A 20,552-nucleotide genomic window follows, 5' to 3' on the forward strand; every position below is an offset into this window, starting at 1 on the left:
ACCAGTTTCTACTTTAATCTGTTTCTACTTTAACACGTTTCTACTTTAACACGTTTCTACTTTAATCTGTTTCTACTTTAACCAGTTTCTACTTTACTGTTTTATTTTAGTACGTAACATTAAAGCTCACAATATGTTCTTCTATTCATTCACTGAGTATTTCAGGGTTTTGTGGTTGACCCGGTGTAAAAAGCTAAACTGGAGAAGATCAGCAGAAAAACCTCTAATCTAAACTCTGATCATTCAGATGTAAACATGTTAAAATTACACATTAATAATCTGCTCATGTCCAATTCCAGGTGGGTGGTTCCATGATAAAGGACTTTAAAACTGTTCTCCTGTGGTTCCACTCAGCTGTGCTGAACGAACCCTGAACTAGAACCTATCAGAACACTAACCAACAACATGTCAACATGGAGATTTAGTCTCTGTATGAAAAGGACAGATCCCTAAAACTTTGAAGATTACAAAGAGCTAATACTCCAAACAACCTCCACCTACTTTCACTGTATTTGTATTTTACTACTACAGTACATTATATCCCATAATATCCCATTTGGTAAGCATGCACCGAGTATCACGTTGATATTTACTTCATTAAATGACATCCTCCTATATCTTCTATTATAACAGGTTTACATGAATAAGATGTATAACTGAAAATATAAATAAATTCAAACTTTAAAAGCTCTAAACTGCAGTTTTCACCGGACACTTGAGTTCGTACAAAGAGAATAAAGTATTTTACCTGATCTGCAGCCACATTTCTACATCAGTCCACAAGCTGCACCCTTCTGCACACTGTCTGCTGGCGGGAAACGCGTCACGTGACCTCCCCTTCCGCTACTTTCCCGCGGTTCTCGGTGCTGCTGCAGCTCATTGACTGCAGGAGAGCGCGGGAATTTCCATCCTGTCGATTTTGGCGGATTATATTTGACGTGAGTGTTGAATGTTTCTCCACTGACGCATTTTAAAGAGCTGCAGCACATTTCTTCAAACATAAAAGAAGGGACCGTCCTGATGAAGCCATCGGTGCAAAGCAACAACAAAAACACGTCCAAAAACTAAAATATTAAGAATTGTGCAGTTTAAACGAACCCTCAGCTTGAGGTGAAGAGCATCTGCCAGTCAGAGGATGTGATGTTAGTTTGTTTTTATGTTGACGTCGGTTTTTGCCAGGACACACTTGTGTTTTAAAGTCACATTACTCACAGAGAGTTAAATCATATTGTCACTGTGGGAATAAACAAAACTAAATTCAACCATGAGCAACAATGTTAGACTGAACTTCTTCATCCACACATGCAAACACTGGAAAAGTGAAAATTAATCTCATCAATCTAATATTCCAACTTAAAAAAAAAAAGCCAGAAAACTGAGATTGTGATTTTTTTTATAGTGTGGTAATAATTTGTAATCAATATATTTGCTGCTTATTTATTTTTTAATGTTATACTATTGGTAAATTACAAGCTAACAATTATCTGGATCCTGTTATTCTGAGCTACTTTGTCATTTTTGTTATTCTAATAAACTCTATGACTGAGTCCATCACACCATCATAACTTCTCAGGACACATGAAGTCATTTTAATTTTACTACCTGAGCTAATACCTACAAGTCGAAGTATCTGCTGCTCTTTACAATGAGCTTTTCCCCTTTTTTTTCCCCTTTCAGTAAAATGTTTAAATGTTTTTCCCCCAAACACTGTCACACTGAAACAATCATTAAAACACAACGAACAAAAAGACCATGCATCATGTACCCTTTTTCCCCAACAGGAATATATTTATTTGAAATCAATTCAAATGATAAAAACATGGTTGATTAACATGAAATGACCGCAGGGTTTTTGCTCTTAGTGAACAACGTGACAAGATGAGAAGACAAACGTGATGAGTCACCTGTTCAGGTGAGTGTACATCCAAGACAGAAATGTGGCTCTATGTGTTGTCTCCATCGTTCGTCTCAGAATAACCGTCACTACTTTTCTGTCAAGCTGAAGTTCTTTAGAAACAGGATCCCCATAATGTTGGCTCGTTGGTCAAACCTCGCACAGATCCATTCAGCTCGTCACCCTCAGGGCCAAACGTCCAGAGAAGATCTACAAAGAGTCTGATCTATCAGATAAAAGCTCACTGACTGGAACATTGTTATAATCATTTCTCTTTCCTATATTACAAGCTTTTTACAACATAAAAATAGATCAATAGCTATGATTACCATATTCCTTAATGTAAATATACAATATTTATTGCATTTTCAAATATACTTGTTTCTTATTTACTATGTCGCCATCATCTTCACCCAAAACAAAAAAAGCACTGGTACCGATCAGATTGACAACACATTTGTGTAAGGCAAAGACCAGCAGGAGGCGCTGCATCACTGAGAATAGAGACCTGAACAAGCATTTGTTCATTTTTCCTGCATGTCATAGGTTTGAATGTGTAATTGGTCACGCTTTAAAAAGGTGTAGTAGAGAACGTCCTCCTGTTTTAAACAGTTTTCTGGCACTTGAGTGTTTCTTTTTCTTTTTTTGGTTAGCTGCGACCATCTACAATCTGTCCATCCTGCTGCTTGCATAGCAATATCTCGACAACGCATCATCTTTCTCTGGCCGTACAGTCTTACTTTCAATGGCCACCAGCAGCAAAAGTAAAATTATGGATTCATAACACAGTTAAACATTTACAGACACTTTCCCAGAAGAGCAGTTCTGCAAATATAATATAAATGATCCCTTATAAACACCTAGAAAACTCTGCAAACATGCAGCTACAATCATCTAAACTTGGTCCAATGAACAAACAATAATTTAGTGTTTAGAGAAAGATGCTGGTCAAGTGAACTAGAGTTCGTCCCACACGTCAGGGACAAAATCAGCATGAACCCTGTTAGTGTTTTGTAAAACATCAACATGAGTGTAATCTTGATGTTATAAGTGCATATTGAGTGTCATGCACAGTGCCTCGGTTTAGCAGTTAAGCTGCCGTGCAACATCACCTGAAGATGAAAATATAAACATCCCCATATAAAAGAAAGGTAGGGAAACAAGAAGTCCAAGGTAATAGTCTCTCTCTAAACATAAATCTTAAAAACCAGGCAAGGCTTCTGTCTTAACTTGGCAAGTTTTTTGTAATGCAGTTTGTCTGTGATCAATAACGTCCTCACTCTGTGCAGCTTATTTTAACCTGCACGGTTTTGGCACACTGAGGCCCCCCCCCCACCTCACCTGGCACTGCCGGAACGGCTACTTAAGACAAAACTAACCAAAATAATAGATATAATCATCAATAATCCCCACATTCATGGCATCATCAGCTTTGTGGGAAGATTCAAACATAAATTCAAAGAGTTTCTATTTGTAGTGTTCAATCGTTCCCCCACAAATTAATGCCGACACTGCAAATAATAAAAAAAAAAACAAAAGAAAAAACCCCCAAAAAACACGTTATTCTGAATGATAAAAATCACCGTGTTTATAAGTTTGCATAAAAAAAAAATGGTGGAATGCACAGATGTGGAGGTGTTCAGAGTTTGGTCCTGATATGTAGTGTCAATCAGAAGCAGGAGAAGTCAAGGTGGGTCACAGTCAGATTGGTCACGTCAGCTTCTCGTCTCTGAGTGGTGCAAAGATCGGAGACGACGACAGAGTGGTGTCAATGTGCGCAGTGTAGTAATGTTTACTTTGCTCTGTGCTGCTTCCCGCTCGTGGCTTAGTGTTAGTGTGGATCTGTGTGTGTTCTTGTTGTAGTGTGTTTGTGAATCGAGTGCTTCTTCACCACTCCCTCCTGACCGTCCACCGAGATGGTCGACTGAGTTCAAGTCCTGAGCTGAGGTCCGTTCACCTGCCCACTGGTGGCGCTGGAGGAGCTCCTCTGATCACAGCTGAGGGCAGGGGGGGAGAGGGGGACACAGAGGTCACTAAAAGTCACATCTGCCATGTGAAATCACTAATGATTAACTCTGTAAAACAAACCGACATTAACTGGTTGTGTAATACATGATGAAAGCATTGTTGAATTAAACATTAAAACACAAACTAACACCAGAATCTGAGAATAGTTCAATATTTCTACTAAACTACATTTTAGAGAGGAAATTCTGTTCTTAATACATCATGTCACTTCTATCTTAACGTGGCGAGGTGCTGCTGAAGCCTTGTGCGAAGTCAGACCCACTGAAGAGTATTTGCTTCTACTCTCTCTTCTGTTTTTGAGTGAGGCTATTGATTTCTCATTGATTACCAAGTTGTGGTTAAGAACTGACGGATTGGGCAGAGTGTGAAGGAGACAGCAAAAAAGCTCAGCGAGAGCTGAGTGGATTCATGAATGTAATGCTAGCAGTAGCTTGATATGCCTTAAAATGCACATTGACCATTTGGTAATAAACACACTGCTTTCTTGCTGTCAACCTGTCCTCTTTGCACTTAGACGGGAAAAAACACGGTCAAATGTCAGGAAGCAGAGTCCTCTGCCTCGTAGAGGGATCAGATTACTTACTCACATTATGTACAGTTACTGCTACAAGTAATTATAATTTTTATAATTTTGGCTCTATGCACCAACAACAGAATTAAAATGATCAAGATGTGATGGAAGTGTAGCCGGTCAAACTTTAATTTAAGAACCACGTAGGATTATTTCATTTTTGGACAGTTGCCTGCAGAAAACAGATCAGAGTGTGACGATCCTGTTGCTGTTAACAGTCACTATGAAGTCCAAAGAGCTGTCAGTGCCACCGAACAAACAAAAACAACATTAGAGAGACACAAGCTTTTCAGGAAAAGGTGTCAAGATCAAGAACACCCTGCAGGAGATGTGTGGCAACAAACAACAGAAGACTTCCCAGAGTAAATACACAGGACTATCACATAATGACTGTTGAGTCTGAAAAACAGTCCTAATTAGAGTTCTTATAACTTCTTATAATCCGAAGCTACCAGCTCCTCTGAAGCACTGTCCACGGCTTCCAGAGCTCAGGCAGGAACTGTATTAAAACTACTTATTTAATTTAGCATATAGCACTGTCTGTTCAAATATTTCGGAGCCACCAAAAACAGGAGTCTATGTATAAAAAGGACTGTAGTACCTACACGGTTCACAGAACTTTAAACAAAGCCATTAAATTACAGCTGTGAGTCGGCGCTTTAAGCACAGATCGTTTCATTTTGAGTCCACTTTGTGTCACTGTTATAAGTTAATTGTAACATGTGGGAATGTGAAGCCAAGACTGAACCACCTGTCCTGGAATTATTTAATACTCACTCCAACACCTGAGCTGAAGTCTCTCACATGAGGTATCAACAGAAAACAAAACAAAACTCACATATAAATTATTAACAAAAAGCAGTCATTGACAGAAATCACCAGCTCATGTTTTATTGAGTGATGTTATCAGAAATGTTTATGTCCCTAATAAACAAGTTTATCAGTTTCCTCGTTAAATCCTTTAACAACAAAGCTCAGTCTGAAATCTTCCAGGTAGATCACAACCCGATTAAATCAGTCTAAATCTCACTTTTCATGCTAAAACAACATGCTCCCACACCTGGTGTTAGTATAGGTTTGAGTTTGACATTATTTACCTGTACCCATACCTTTATTGGTATGGCTGGGGTAGACCTTGCTGAAATGCCTGTACTCCTCAGGAGGTGGAAGCTCTTCGATTGGGTGGAAGTTGAACTTTGACTCAAAATCATCTTAGGGGAAGAAAGAAACACACAAACAACTTTTAAAATGTAAATACACAACTCAGCAGTTTGTTCAGCCCAGCTCTCCAATAGTTTTATAACTACACTGCTAAAAAAACAATATTGAAAAAAATCAAAGGAATACTTCAGATTTCAATGGGGAAAACAATCATGCTGGATATTTATACTGTACTGATGTGTTAGGAATTAAAGGATGCCACATCAATGGAAATTAAAATGATCAACCCACATAGGGCTGAATTCAAAGACACCCTGAAAATCAAAGAAAATTATGCAGCTTGTTCGTCCATTTCACCGAAGTTTCATTCCAGCAACTCAAAATGACCCCCATGTGCTTTGTATGGCCCCCACGTGCTTGTATGTAGGCCTGACAATGTCGGAACATGCTTCTAATGAGATGACGGATGATGTCCAGGGGTATCTCCTCTGTAGGGTCCAGGTATCACCTAATGCTACCAGTAGTGACACTGACCTTAGCCAAATGGAAAACTAGTGAAAAAAGTAAAACCATTCCTGATTTGAGGGTTGTCTCATTGTTGCCCCTCTAGTTCACCTGTTTATTTTATTAACACCAAAGCACCTGTAACTGATTAACAACCCCCTCTCCTACTTAACTGACCAGATCAATATCCCAGAAGTTTAACCAACATGATGCTTAACCCCGATTAATAAATGTTCCTTTAATTAGTTTGAGCAGTTTATAAAAGGCTATATATTTTTTACACTTGCATAAATATGATTAGTGAGTTTTTATTTAACTACTTTGGAACAATCATGGTTCAATATGCAACCTGCACAAGTGTGATGTGGAAACTTAACAGTGTAAAGCAGGAAACATGTTTTGAAATAGTAACATGCAGGACCTGTAGTGCTTTTATTTTTTTAAATAACTGAGCAAACAAATCACATTTCCTCATATATCAGATCTGGGTCAAGTCTGGGACTTGGATCTGCTTCATATCCAAAGTGTGGTCATACAACCACTGTCAGAACAGTCAGACTCGAACATTCCTCTTAACTTTGGAGACTACCAAAAAAAGAAAAGAAAAAAGAGCATGACTGTCTTATCATAGCGACAGCCTGGTGTTATCTGCCTGGAAATAGAGAGGTTCAACCTGAGGTAATCGAGGTACTGCTCCTGCCTTCCTGATTTGTTCCAGTACAACAGGAAATAGGCTTGTTTGCATGGCTGCCTTATTTGACTATCAGCTTTCATTCACCACTGTCACGCCAACACAGCAGGACTATAAACAAAACTATGTTAACAACTCCAGTGACTGAGGATTCAACACACAGCTGAGGAGGAAAGGGAATAAAATAAAACCTATAAGGATGACAAATAAGACGATAACAGAGGCTGAGTAACTGGTGGATTTAAAAAGGCAGCTTGTTCTGCCACATTTTAGTCATAGCATGTGCATGATTTTTTTTTCATAACTACAATAAAGAAATAACAAAAATAATCAAAAAATTGTTCACATTTAGGTTTTTAGCAGCCATCACATGTAGTGTCAGAAACTGGACACATTTCTCTGACTAGTTTTCAGTCACTCATTTCCAGCTGTTGCCTCAGGACAGTTTAAGGCCGGTCCTCTGTTTGTTGGTGGCTGCTGCTGAACTCTACCACACAGAGATCCAGATCTGTTCTACGATAATATTTGTTTAGTGAAGCTGGTAAACACACAAATGGTTTAGTAGGTGTAAAAGGTGAAACACAGACGAGGAGGAGGATGTTTATCCAAACTCACCCATGATTGATTTGGAGGAGGAGATGGAGGAGTGGCCGTTCCGGATGGGCGGGGGTGGTGGAGGGGGTCCGGTTGGGGTGCGCGAGGAAGAGGATGATGAGATGGAGGAAGAGGAGAGGGGAGGAGGTGGTTTTCCCACTCGGTTGAGAGGTTCTGAGACTGCGGAGCTGTTTCCACGGTACGGGGGAGGGGGAGGAGGTGCGTCCCGACCGCCATTGCGAGACCCAGCAGAGGGAACCTGGGGGGCTGCGTAGACCACACACACACACACACACACACACACACACGATCAGGATGGTATGTACACAGGTCAGAGGGAAGGAGAAGACCTTTTCATCTTTAACATCACCTATAATTATGTCAATGCCACCCTTTATAAATTAACTTTTCAATAATAGAATAATTTTTACAGGGAGACGTCTGGTCAAAACAAGCAGCAAAGCCCCACATTTAAAAAGCCACAACGAGAGAATATTTATAATTTATTGCTTTATAAATTACTAAATCGGTATTTTTAAAAAGCTAAGATCAATCAATTCATTGTTTCAGCAGTAAACACACTGGTATGGTGCTTTCAGTACTGCTAAACAGTGAAAGCTAACAATGTAAAACACAACATCATTACACAGCAGTAAAGCCCCTCGACCAGCTGATTACAGTGAACAGTGCAGTGAGGAGCAGAGAACAGGACCAATGATAAAACCAGCAGATGTCATGGAGTTCATGTAAATTTAAGGGAAAAGCAAGGACAGCAAAAGCAAAGAGGAATGCTGGAATATTCCACAGGGTTTCAGGAATGCAGAGAAACCAGGAGGCCTCATGGCGAATTGCTCTGTTGTCCAATCACAACACAGAGTGGCAGCTAACAAATGCCTTCCTGTTTGGTGTGTTCGCTCTGAATTCAAATTACTAATATGTTTCCAGTGAGCCACAGATCTGCTCTGAGGAGGGAATAAAACCATCTCAGTATCATGTTCAGTTTGATGCAATTTAAAGGATCAGTTCACCAAGACTAGCGTCCATTGTCAGTGTAAGCGTCTTTCTTTCTCAACGCTTAAAGGCATCTTCTGGGTTACACGCCTGAACAATATGGAGGTACAGCATCAAAGCAAGCACATGTTGAAATGCTGTCATTTCTCTGACTGTTGCTGTTCAATGAGGAAAATGGCAATTTCCCAAAACACCAAAGCAGCTATAGGTATCACAGGGAATATGACACTGCAGTATGTTAAGTGGTTGTGCAGACACTTGGCTCAGATGCCATTTATACAGAGCCAAACAAATGATATAGCTGCTGTCTGCTCTACTTTTAGAGTCCACCTACTGTAGGTGTGATTATGTGGAGGAAATGTACGGTATGCTGCCTTAAGGTTAGATCGTCGGGGCTGCAGTGGTTCACAGAGAATAAGTTGAAACTTGCTTTGCCTGGTGTATGAACATTCCTCCAGCTGAGAGTTTTTTGGAGTATTTGTTGTGCCTTTGTTTTTTTATTCTGGACTTATGAGAACTTAACATTTCTTCTGTATTCAACAAATGATTCATACAGTTGCTTCTCTGAATATAAAATAGATATAAATGGAAATATTTCCTGATTATAAAACCGTGAATTTATTATCTCTGGAAAATGCCAATAATAATTGAATACTGTATGTTTTAGGCCTACATGTGCAAAATAGTGTAAGAATAACACAATAAACCATAATAAATAAATAAATAAATAAATAATTAAAGCAGAAAGTCAATAGCACAGACAGGATGGAAACTGAAGGTCACTAACTCATCTGCATTTGCATGTACATCAGCCTGATTTATGCAGGTAGCCATTAGTTAGCATTACCTCTCATCAGAAACAGAGATAAAAATCGAGCAAGCAAGACTATTTTCTTTGTTCCATTTGTAGACTTCACATAGTGACTCGAGATGACTCACATAACAGTGAGCACCTATGTCAATTTTTTTAAATTGAAAATTATGTTTTTGCATTATAAACCAACCTGGTTTTAGACTGAAAAAATAAAAATAAAAATAAATAAATCTAAGTATTTTCACGTTTTTTGGAGAAACACTCTGAACGCCTCCAACTCAGAGCAGAATCAGATAAATGAGAGACATACAGCAGACTGTCAAACTGTCCCTTAACACCATTGGTGAGCAGGCAGTACTTCCTGTGACCTCTCTTCTTTCATATGTATCTCCATTTCAGTGTCCAGGGTATTTGTGAACAGCCTCTCACCCTCAATCAGTGTCACAGCAAGCAGCCTCCACCTGTCCATGTAGGTGTTAAATAGATAAATCATGAATGTTCATATACATTTTTAAATAGTTGTTTAACTGATTTAGTGGATTCAGATAAGGCATTTTGATGTGGGTTTTGCAACCTGCAGAAAGCACCCTGTTGAATCAGGGCCTTTATGGAAACACAAAGGAAAAAAGAAGAAGCAAAGGCAAAGGTCGACCTCAGGATTTTAAGAATTGATATGAGATGATTAAAATAAAAAGCCCAATTACAATTTTTTTTGTCTTCACTGTTTTGTTGCTGGGTTAGGGTTAGGGTTAGGGTTACCTGCTCTGCGTCCCGGTGGTTCTCTGGCAGGTGGTGGTGGTCTGGCAGACTGCTGAGAGGATGGAGATGGTGAAGGAGGAGGTGGGGGAGCATGGCTGCGTCCCTGGGTTCCACTGCCACCTCCAGAAGTGTGTTTTTTGTGCAGGGAGTTGTGCCTCTGTGGCAGCTCTGGGGCCCCACCTCCATCTACATGGGACGGCCCGTTGGAGACGTTGCCCGATGTGTGTGGTCTATATGGTGGGGGAGGTGGAGGAGCCGAGGAGCCACCTGCTGGAGGTCTGTTGGAAGACAGAGCTGGCTTTGCAGAGCTGGGAGGGGTGGGACCTCTGTTTGGGGTCGGTGGGAGAGGCTTCTCTCTGCTGTATGAGGAGGATGTAGAAGATGGAGCAGTTGCTTTCTGGTTGGGGGCAGGTGGAGCATTGCCACGACCAGCCTTGTTGAAAGGTGGAGGAGGGGGCGGAGCGGAGGTGCTGTGCTTCATCCCGCTGCCTGTGGAGGAGCTGCTGCTGCTCGATGGGCGGGATATGTCAGGGAGCGAGGGGCGATGTGAGTGTTGGTGCTCCGATGGAGAGGGTTTGTTCGTTGGGGTGGGCGAAGTGGAGCGGCCTGAAGGGGGTCGAGGGGCAGTGGGCCGGGATCCTGGAGGTCTCAGGGCAGATCTTCCCACTGAACCACCAGCTGGACCATCTGGGTGGAGGACAGATACGTGTTTTAAAACATAACTGTAAATAAACAAAGACCTAGAAACAACTCAGACATACATCAGATATTTTAATGGTATCTTGAAACAGCTCGGGGAAATATCAAACATGAAGCAATGTGATGACTTGTGGTCCAGAAAAGAACAAACCATAAACCATGTATTGGGGCACTGCAGAAACTGAACTTTATCATAACATCATAAAAGTCAAACTTTAAGGAAGAACAGAATAAATGCTTTTCCCAGCATCTGCTTGTAACTAACAAAGCAGACACGATAGGAAATAGAAAGTTAATTAGCAGCCACGCTCAAACTGTTTCAATAAAAACACTAAAGGCACTAAATTAAACTAACACTAAATTAAAAAACAGTTCTTTGGCAACACTGACTTTACTTACTCTACTTAATCAGATTCTACTGTGAAACAATTATCCTTCACAGCCTTACTGTTTTATTAACAGTTTTATTTTTAGACCCAGTTATTTTTTCCAGATTTTAGCCGTAAAATCTATACTGTGGGTTTCACATCCTGCAGGTATTACAGCTCTGCAGTCTTCTTAACATAAACAGCAAAGAATTTTACAAACAGCAAATTAACTGTCTGTTTGCTCCTGCCTTTTTACAAGCACGTGCAAGTTCATCCAAACGTTCTGTGCCGTTTCATCTACTGCGGATAAGACCTACCACACAAATATGATGAAAGCAGAGACTAGTTGGAACAGAAATAAAAGCACAAGCTTGGAAAAATGTCAAGACAACATACAAGCGTAAATTTACAAGTTCTTCAACGATATCAACCGGCTGAAGTCACACGTCCAGGTCCAGTTCCACAGTGTAAAAGCTCCAGTACCTACTAGCTTTGAACTTCCGAAGTAAATGAAAAGCAGCCTATTGCTATTTACAGTTTATCTACTGTATGTGTAGATAAGACTCTGACATACCAACAGTAACTCCGACTCTTCTCTGGTTTCTATATTTACCCATATAACAGAAGTTGTGCAGCTGTCACAGAAAACATCGAATTAGTAATTAAGTGAATGCACAATAAATTAAGATGAAAAAGGTTTTTACCTCCAACTGGGCGTAATTTTGGCACACCACCTTGAAAAAGCCCTCCCATTCCCATAGGGCCGCCGCCTCCAAAACCTCCTCCACCACCACCACCACCACCTCCTCCTGACTCTGGTGGAGGAAAAAAGAGCATATGTCAACACAGACAAAAAAAAAAAACAAAAAACAAAAGCAGACGAGGGAAAGCATTTTAATATTCAAATATCTGCAGAGAACAGGAGTTAACGCCACGGGAGATGAAACAACCAGCATAATTTCCAACAGAGATGAATATGAGCTACAACACTTCCAGAAAACTGCTGTCAAGTGTTTCCAACTTCCTTGTTTCCATCAAATTGGCTCCGAGTGCGACATGTGGGGTCACTGATAATACTCTGCTGTGATAGACAACATTTGAGAGTTCTATCACTTCAATCAGTTCTTGTCTTTTTGACAAATGGAAGTAAATAAACAAACTACTATACTTTCAATAATTGGGCTATAAAATGTTAATATTCTACTTTAAAGGATCTTAATGTACACAGGCTGTGGAGCCTGCATTTTTACAAAATCAGTCATCAAGCACAGGTCTAGATATTTAAATCTAAAAAATATCTATAGTACCATTTTAAATACTGGAGTCTACTTGTGTCTATGGAGCAAACATTGTTTGACTTACTTTCTAGAACTGGTGCACTCCGATCATTGACCTCACCGACCTTCTTCAGCCTGGTGCCTTTGCAGATGTCTGACAGCAGCGCTCCTCTGCCTTTAGCCTCGGACGAGCTCAGTTTTGGAGGAGTCGTGTTTGCCTGTGGAAGAAGTTAACACATATGTAATCACAACCACCACCAGAAATCCTGTGACCTTGGTTTGTTTCATTTCACACTGCGTAGTTAAAAAGCCGCAGCTTGTAAACAAAAGTCACATGACTCTCCGGACGATTTAGCGACAGCTTTTGGTAACCCTGTCATCCTGTCAAACTTTGGCTTGTGTGTGCAGAAAACAAAGTGGATTCAAAGAGTCATAAAACTGATTGACAAATTCAAAAACCTTTGCATCTAAACCACACCTTGTTTACTGGACTACATTCCCTCCCAGAACAAATATCAAGGACATGACTCATAAACATTAATATATTTTACAAACATTATACATCTCTAAAAGAAACCTTCAAGGAGCCAGAAAAGGTAACTTTAAAAAGGGCAAGAAATATAAGTGATAGATCAGAGCAAGGAACTACTAATCATCATCTAATCTAATCTGATGATTTATTCTGCAGGTCTACTTGCTGTGGATGTTTAGTCCAGTCACTCACCTGACTGAAGGTGGGTGGAGGTGGGGGTCCAGGGGGAGGAGGGGGGGGGGGTGGAATAGGCATCCTGTGCCTGTGTTGGCACCTCTCTGTCTGGGGTAAAGACAGATGACTTCAGCGTCTCAGCTGGGACGACACACTGGCTCCTGAAAAACAACACAAACACGTCTCATTTAGTCAAGATGAGGAACATGTGCAGCTTCACTGACGGGCAGCTGCACTTTAGAGATCCAAGTCAGGCCTAGAAATCTTGGTTCTGATGAACCGAATAATTCAATTACACACTGCTGTGGCAAGCAAACACAATTAGGTCCTTTACCTGAAACTATAAAAACCTTATGACACTAAAGGATGAAGCATTTTTTTGGGCAAAGAGTTTCTTAGGTGAGTGAAAAAGTCTGTCTAAGTGAGCAGTTTCTACAGCTGCAGTTTAGTCTAATGAAGATAAGTCGGCTACAATACAGATTTCCAAACACGGTTGCTCTTCATAAGCCAACAGTGCATGCAGGAAATACTTAAAGCAACAATTATGTGGCTGCTCTGAAAAGCTGAGCATGGCCCAGTGGTATTCTACACACAGCTCCAGCTGGTTAACCACTGAGCAACGTGGGGGATTAGACTCCATCTATTTGTAGGACAAAATGTGCTCATCCTGAGGTTTCTTCCATTGTTTACCATCCTTAAAACTTGATTTATTTGAACTGGTAAAACATTATATGATCAAGAATAGTTGCAGATGCTTTACATGCATGTTAAAGATAAAACAAGACGACAAGCTAGATGCCAGTGAGTTTCACTCTGCTCTTTCACAGTGGAAACAAATCACTGTCCCACTTTGCTTTAAAGACATTCTTGGTAAAAGAAAGAAGTTGCTGAAGCAGCTCCTGGGTTACATCAGTGTAGTTTGGAGAAGATGAGCATTTCAAGAAGAGCAGACACAAAGAAGTGGTGTCTTGAGTGTTTTAAATCTCAGCTTTAATCCGATGTGTATGCCAACAGTAAGATTGTGGAACTCCAGAGTAAAACATCTTTCCCACCGCAGCATGAACTGCTAATAATAATGGACTCCAGAGGATGAATCCTACTGACCTGTAGGGATGACCCAGACGTTAGCATTAACCTGGCTCCCTCGACAAAATGCCAATGGGAATTCTCAATATACGTATTATTTCTGTTGCCTCTGTGATCACCAGATGTAAAAAGCTATTGTCTGGCTATAAACAACTACACCACAATCGCATGGCTTCAACATCACTACTACCATGTTTCCAACATGGCTTACCTCTTCTACAAAAGCCTTGCTCTTTGCATGATGCTGATAAATCTACAAACTGGGAAACTGAGTTAGAATAGTTTGCCAGCTTGGGAGTATAAAACCATGTTTGCCTTTTTAAGACAAAAAAAAAAAAAAAAAAAGTGAACGAGGGAACCACAGTGCGAAAATGCTAACTGACTTCCATGTATCAAAACTCTCTTTAGAACTCTGTTACCCCTTTTTAACCAACACAAACCTGGTGCAAAGGTCTGGTTCAAAGTGGGTTCTACTTGGGAACCTTCCAAGCACCAGCTTTTCCCACAGGTTAAAGAAAGACACTATAGAGCCAAGTCATCACGTCATTGTGTGTCTCCATGTCTCCAACGTCACAGCACTGCTAATGCTACAAACAGAACCAGCACTACGGACTTTACAAACCCACACCTGTACCCAAACACTGCCAGTCCAACACATATGTGCTGCTTGTTGTGATCACTATGTACAATGATTATATTTAATAGTTTTGATTACTGTTAAATGTGAACATCAGATGTTAAGGTCAGCCCGTCTTAGTTTTAGCTGTTAGTTGGCTAATTAGCCTCAATTATATTTTACTAAGTAGGATGCAGTTAAATAAATCAAATATATGAGATGCTGATTTTTATCTTTACAACAAAGCTTTAGTTCATCTTGTTGGTCATGAAAATCCCACTATCAGCTCCTGATGCAACTGGTTCTTAGTTCCAGTCTAGAACCAGTATTCCTGGCTGAAAGCTGGTACTTTGGCTGTCGAAACAAAAAAGTAAAAATATCTGGAAAATCAGAGAACTTATTGTTTTTCTAGTTAACAGGAATCTTACATGACAAAGACAAATTAACATTTTATTAAAACTATTTAAAGACTTCATTTGCAGGCTTTAAACCATATGACCATTCTGTGTTTTACTTTTGAAGCCTGATCATTCCTAAAAAATACAGCGTGTCGATTTAGTAGTGTACAGCTGTTATTCAACATATTAGACAATTACTTAATTAACAGTAACTATAGTTAGATTAGACTCTACTAACCTATGCACATCGTCAAGGTCCAACAAACATGTTGAATGTGCCTGTGTAAGTAAATTAATGAATCAACTTTGAAAATCAATCAGAACACATCTTCTCAGGCAGTGGGTGAAGAGTAACATGCACTTCTTTTTTTTGTTTTTTTAACAATTTTCTAATAAATTACTCAATTAAGGAAATACCTGTGAGAGCATTTCTATGTCAACATCAAAAAGAGACAAGATCATGATCTCTTTTAACAATGAAAATGAAAACCAAATTCTGTACTTCTAGGTACTCACCTTGCCTATGCACAGAATGCTCCTATTCGTGTCAAAGTCCATGTGTTAAGCATTTCTCAGTTTCAGTTTCTTTAAAGTTGGTGTTCTTATGGAACAAATCAGAGGTTTTCTGTTTACTCCCAACATAAATGAAGGCTACTGCTGAGTTTACTCAAAACACAAACAGCCTTTGTTCAGCCACAGAAAACCATCCTATGATAATATCACTGCAGCTGAAACTGCTCTACATGTGTCAGCTCGGCACACAATGACTGACTCAAGTCACAGGATCTCCCCAAACCAGTTAGCTGTCTACAGGTAGTGTCAGCTCCTCACCCCACCCCTCACCCTCCGTTCCTTCACCCCTCAGGCCACCTGACTGTCGGGCAGGTTTTCATAGAGGGAAACCAAAGGAATCTCGCCAAGCAAGATCTCTACTCAGTCGGTGACGTGGTTTAAACCAAGTGTCAGAGTAACAGAGACAGAAACTGTCACAAAAATATGTCAAGATCTACTGAATGAATGAATGAATGAATGAATGAGGATTAAAGCCACAGACAGAGCCTGGTTTTAAAAGACTCAGCTCACACCACATCTCCTTTTGATAGTGAAACATATAAACCTACAATTTTGAATATAAAACCTGTATAATGAGAATGTTTCACATTAATAAGAACGTAAAACATACTCTCCTGGCCTTTCGCGTATTTATTATGATTTTGACCATTATTAGTCTTTCAATGCTTTCAGCTCTGGTCACTTTTAGAACTTCTGTTTTTCTTCTAAAATTAATGTAAATTGAAAACAACTATTATGACATCAGTTTGAATAAATGACATCTTATAAGCCATTTATGTTAATTGATATTATGCAGCTGGCATTATCTTCTATTTTTGGGAAATCTATTTTCTTCCTTAGCGGATTACAGCTGGAGGCACAACAGAGAAACTGGTCTTTTGCTGACACAAGGATTTTGCTAAAACATTAACAGATGTAAGGACTGAGCGCCTTCAGGAGATCAAAAACAAGTCTCTTGATAAACAACACTTGGATTAAAGTTGGAACAAAACTGGTCCTCAGTGAACTAATAGATAGTTTGGTGCTGTAGGAATATTATAAGAACTAATACTTTGGTTGGATACTAAGACGACACCTAAATTCTGAAAATGTGACATACTTGTTTTCTATGGTAACTGTTTAACTGTTCTGAAATTGAAACCAGAACCACAAAACTAACGCAAGGGTTCAAAAATCAAAGTAAACTGAACTGTTTAAAAGTTGTCTGGAGTGAACCACAGATTTGGAGAATTGTTACACGAATTCTCCACTGATGAGATTAGCTTAATGACCTCACGAGTGCAGTCTGACGTTACACGCAAAGAGAAGAAAGGTAAAGCTAACAACAGGTGAGATGGTGGAGTAACTTGCACTGTGTTATGGACCAAAACCTGGTATGTAAACTGCGTCTCTGAGCTTATAGAGCAAAAAGAGGAGGAAGTACCTCTAAATTATCAAAGCTTCTCAAAGACAAATGTTTTCTTTGCGCTACACTTGATAATTGACATTTCCTTTTGTCTTATTTCCTTGTTGTCACAGTAACAGGCTGACTCCTCGGCCAGTTATCACCTGGATTCTTTTTTCATATCTCATGCAGCCAGTTACAGCAGTAGAAATGCTATGCCATCATAAAACAAAGCTGATTGTTTTTATTTGTTTGACACAATTTTGCTTGCTTGAAATAACAATAATACAGTTTTTCTTCACTTGAAGGCACCATCCCATTATTGTCGCTGAAAAGGAAGAGCAGAGTAAATGTTGAAATTCATTCCAGTGATACTAGTACAATACCAAATTTCTGACCACAGTGATGAAGGGATACATGCCTTTCCTTCTATCCTTTCTGTTACTTGCAGAGGACTATAGGTTTATGTTTAATTGAAGCATTGCAATTTGAAAACTGCAATAAATATTTGGAAATAATTAACAATTGAGGCCTAATATTTGTCTAACAACAAGGTTACTAAGAATTGCGTCCAAAATCTTTTTTTAAGCTCCTTTTCCCTGTATTATTCACTACACTATTGCAGTTATGCTGGAGTTTTGATTTGTGTTTGTGTGTAGTGATATTCATCATAGATGAACTAAACAACCCACTACGAAAAACGGTCTCTGGCAGCTCTGAGGGACACGATATTAAACGATAAACCCTGCATGCAAAGTTGACCCTTTCTTATGGAAATTCATTGCAGTGGGTGTAAAAAAATACATGCAAACCAGTAATGTGCTGTGGGTGTGTTTAACAATCTTTGAATAGACAATGGAGCTGCATGGCACAAGTGAATAAACTATAAGGAGGTTCAAGTTATCAGATGCATTTCAATATTGAATTTATTATCTTTGTATAAATAGATCCTGTCCTTATCCTTTGAACGATTATAAACTCTTATTAGTTAAAAATACCAAATGTAATTTAAAAGGAGAAAATGCTCTTCCAATTGACAACATGATAGAAGATGTGGACTTCTAGTGCCTCATGAACACCCCTGTCATCCATTACCACTGCAGCATACATCTAATTGCAAACCTACACAAATCTGGTAGTCATTACAGTAATAAAACCATCAGGTCTTGACCTAAGACCTCTATAATCTGACTATTCCTCTCCATTCAAGATCAAAGTAGAGTCAAGTTCTAACTAGGCCATGATCACTGAGGTTTGGTCTTCATGAAACAAATCTCCCAAACAGCTGGTAAACAACCATTGAATGGAAAAAAGTTTCCCCCACATCAACAGCGTGACGCTGCACTGAGGAATACAGCCGGGGGGGGGGGGGGGGGGGGGGGGGGTGCTGTATGAGGAAACTGGATGCTTTTGTGATCAAGGAAATGCAGAGAGCTGGAGGCCTCCAGCTCTGGGTGACTGTTTCTAGGCTTTCTGAAAAACTCACAGCCAGAGTTCGACATAACCGAGGCTGTTTGTGAGCTAAAACACAGATTTCTGCCATGGCACATCATCCTCCACCAATTACACTGATAGTGTACTAAACACACATTTACTTTTTTCATTATTAAGCGAGTATAAAACCAGCAGTGGGAAGCAGTCTGGTAATTACATTTACTCTTTTGCTACACTCAAGAAACTTAAACTTTACTTATGCATTCCCATTTCAGGAAGCTTTACATTTGACTTCATTCCATTACTTTTATATATTACTTAGTTTACAGATAAATAATACCTATCAAACAAGCTACTTTCAAATATTATGCACTGCAGAAACTGATTCGTGTATGTTATGTCATATAAAACACCAAGAATCATATCCTAATGTTTGTCAAAGTAACTAAAACAATTAAACATTGATCAAAATAGCTGTTAACTGATTAGCTAATGGAGCTCTAAAGAGTTCCTGCTTCTCAGATGTGATCATTTGCAGGGTTTCCCTTTCTTAAATCACAGTAAACTGACTATTGCAGCATTTTCTGCAAGAGAAACAGAGATTCACAGATGTTTAACTATGTTTAAATAATCCTACTTGCTCTAAGCCCTGCGTATTTTTAGGTGTGGCTAATATAATCTGCAGCATTAGAATTATGTTACTGTCAAGTGCAGACTTTTATCGGTTAAGTGACTTTTAAAAGACTTTTAATACCGTCTAACGCCTCATTAGACTAGACAAATCCACGCATTTGAAACCGGCGAGGACCTGCAACACACCCAAAAAACAATACACAAAATCCAGCATTTAAATTCTTCCACCACTGCATTAATCATACGTGTTGTTGCACAAGTGCAGGAGTTTCCAGCGAGCAGAAACGTGTAAAAACAGAGACAAAGCTCAGTAAAACAGGATTTATCAGGCCTGGGTAGGTTGTGTGGCTGCTCCAGCCGCTCCCTCTCAGGTAAACCTTGACTGAAACAAACACACCTGGTGCTAGCTTAAACTTAGGTGGAGTAAAGTTAGCGTCAACTTGCCTTGGCTCGAAAAACAAGGTGTTTCACAGTCTCATCCTCCAAACAACATGAATGGAAAAGTGTCGTTGTGGCAGTCCTTCGTCGGGGCACTTTGACAAATAATAGAATGGGAGGGTGCTGGCAAGTCGCGGTGATGTAACTTAACACCAACCGAAAACAGTGACTGGTTAGCCGGCTAACGTTAGCTAGCTGTCGACGGATTAGCAGCTCAGCTAGTGGCGGTTCTCAAGGAGCTAGCCGCTGTTAGCCGTTAGCATCGAGCTGTTTACTTTCCAACTGTCAATGTCAACGCAGTCCGGAGCTCTCGGAGACAAAACTGCGCTTTCAACAAACAGCCGACCGTGTTTAAGACTAACTGTTATATGTTTAGGGTAGCTACAGAAAGGTCTTCCCGCACTCTGGACCCGCGAGCAGGGCCATACTCCCCGCTGATCCCGTTTTATCGGTTCCTTCTCGGGAACACGGAAACAGAGCGACAACAAAATGGACGCAGCTGCGTTCAGGTGCTGTCGTAATTCGTAACAGTAGTTAGATCAAGCTTAAAACGTGTTCCTCCCATTTTATTGAGAAAGAAAATTAAACAATAATCTGTTTATTTTATTTAGTATTTTTAGAGTAAAAAATTGCAATTATTACGTATCATGCACATCAATGCATACACAAATATGATATGATCAGTTTAACTTATATACTCAGCTTTACATGAAGATAAAATAATATCAAACTTTATTGATCCAACTCTGGGGAAATCCACTCGTTTCAAGTAATAAATAAAAGGGGGAAAGGACCTCTCCTACATCTCCTAAATCTGAAGATAGTAACAGAACAACACAATTATATTGAAAATATTGTCTAAAATGTCTCCAAGACACAAAATACTTGAATGAAGAGACACAATGACACAAAA

The 20,552-nt window shown here is 39.7% G+C and overlaps 1 protein-coding gene across 3 annotated transcripts; it reads right to left on the reverse strand.

Moving 5' to 3' along the window:
- Positions 1-1,762: 1,762 nt before the first annotated feature.
- On the reverse strand, positions 1,763-20,127 carry wipf2a (WAS/WASL interacting protein family, member 2a). 3 transcript variants are annotated; one of them, XM_026359744.1, is made up of 8 exons: positions 19,646-20,127; positions 13,096-13,238; positions 12,457-12,589; positions 11,799-11,909; positions 10,028-10,714; positions 7,465-7,710; positions 5,603-5,704; positions 1,763-3,891 (listed from the first exon to the last, which is right to left on the reverse strand). In XM_026359744.1, the coding sequence occupies exons 2-8, from the start codon at positions 13,156-13,158 to the stop codon at positions 3,848-3,850; spliced, it is 1,386 nt and encodes a 461-aa protein (XP_026215529.1). In that variant the 5' UTR covers positions 13,159-13,238; positions 19,646-20,127; the 3' UTR covers positions 1,763-3,847. The 3 variants fall into 3 exon arrangements, with proteins under 3 accessions (XP_026215529.1, XP_026215527.1, XP_026215528.1); XM_026359742.1 differs by having other exon boundaries at positions 5,591-5,704; XM_026359743.1 differs by lacking the exon at positions 19,646-20,127 and adding an exon at positions 15,694-15,914 and having other exon boundaries at positions 5,591-5,704.
- Between the last annotated feature and the right edge of the window lie 425 nt (positions 20,128-20,552).

Source organism: Anabas testudineus, chromosome 1 (genome assembly GCF_900324465.2).
Source record: "Anabas testudineus chromosome 1, fAnaTes1.2, whole genome shotgun sequence".
Classification (NCBI taxonomy): domain Eukaryota; kingdom Metazoa; phylum Chordata; class Actinopteri; order Anabantiformes; family Anabantidae; genus Anabas; species Anabas testudineus.

What these genes read in the sequence shown, in the direction of transcription:
- wipf2a (XM_026359742.1), bottom strand. Translation starts at nt 13,158, where the DNA reads ATGCCTATTCCACCCCCCCCCCCTCCTCCCCCTGGACCCCCACCTCCA. An exon ending in CTCCACCCACCTTCAGTCAG is followed by an intron (nt 12,590 to 13,095) that starts GTGAGTGACTGG and finishes CTTCTTCCACAG; the next exon opens with GCAAACACGACTCCTCCAAA. An exon ending in CAATAAAGGTATGGGTACAG is followed by an intron (nt 3,892 to 5,590) that starts GTAAATAATGTC and finishes CCCTGCCCTCAG; the next exon opens with CTGTGATCAGAGGAGCTCCT.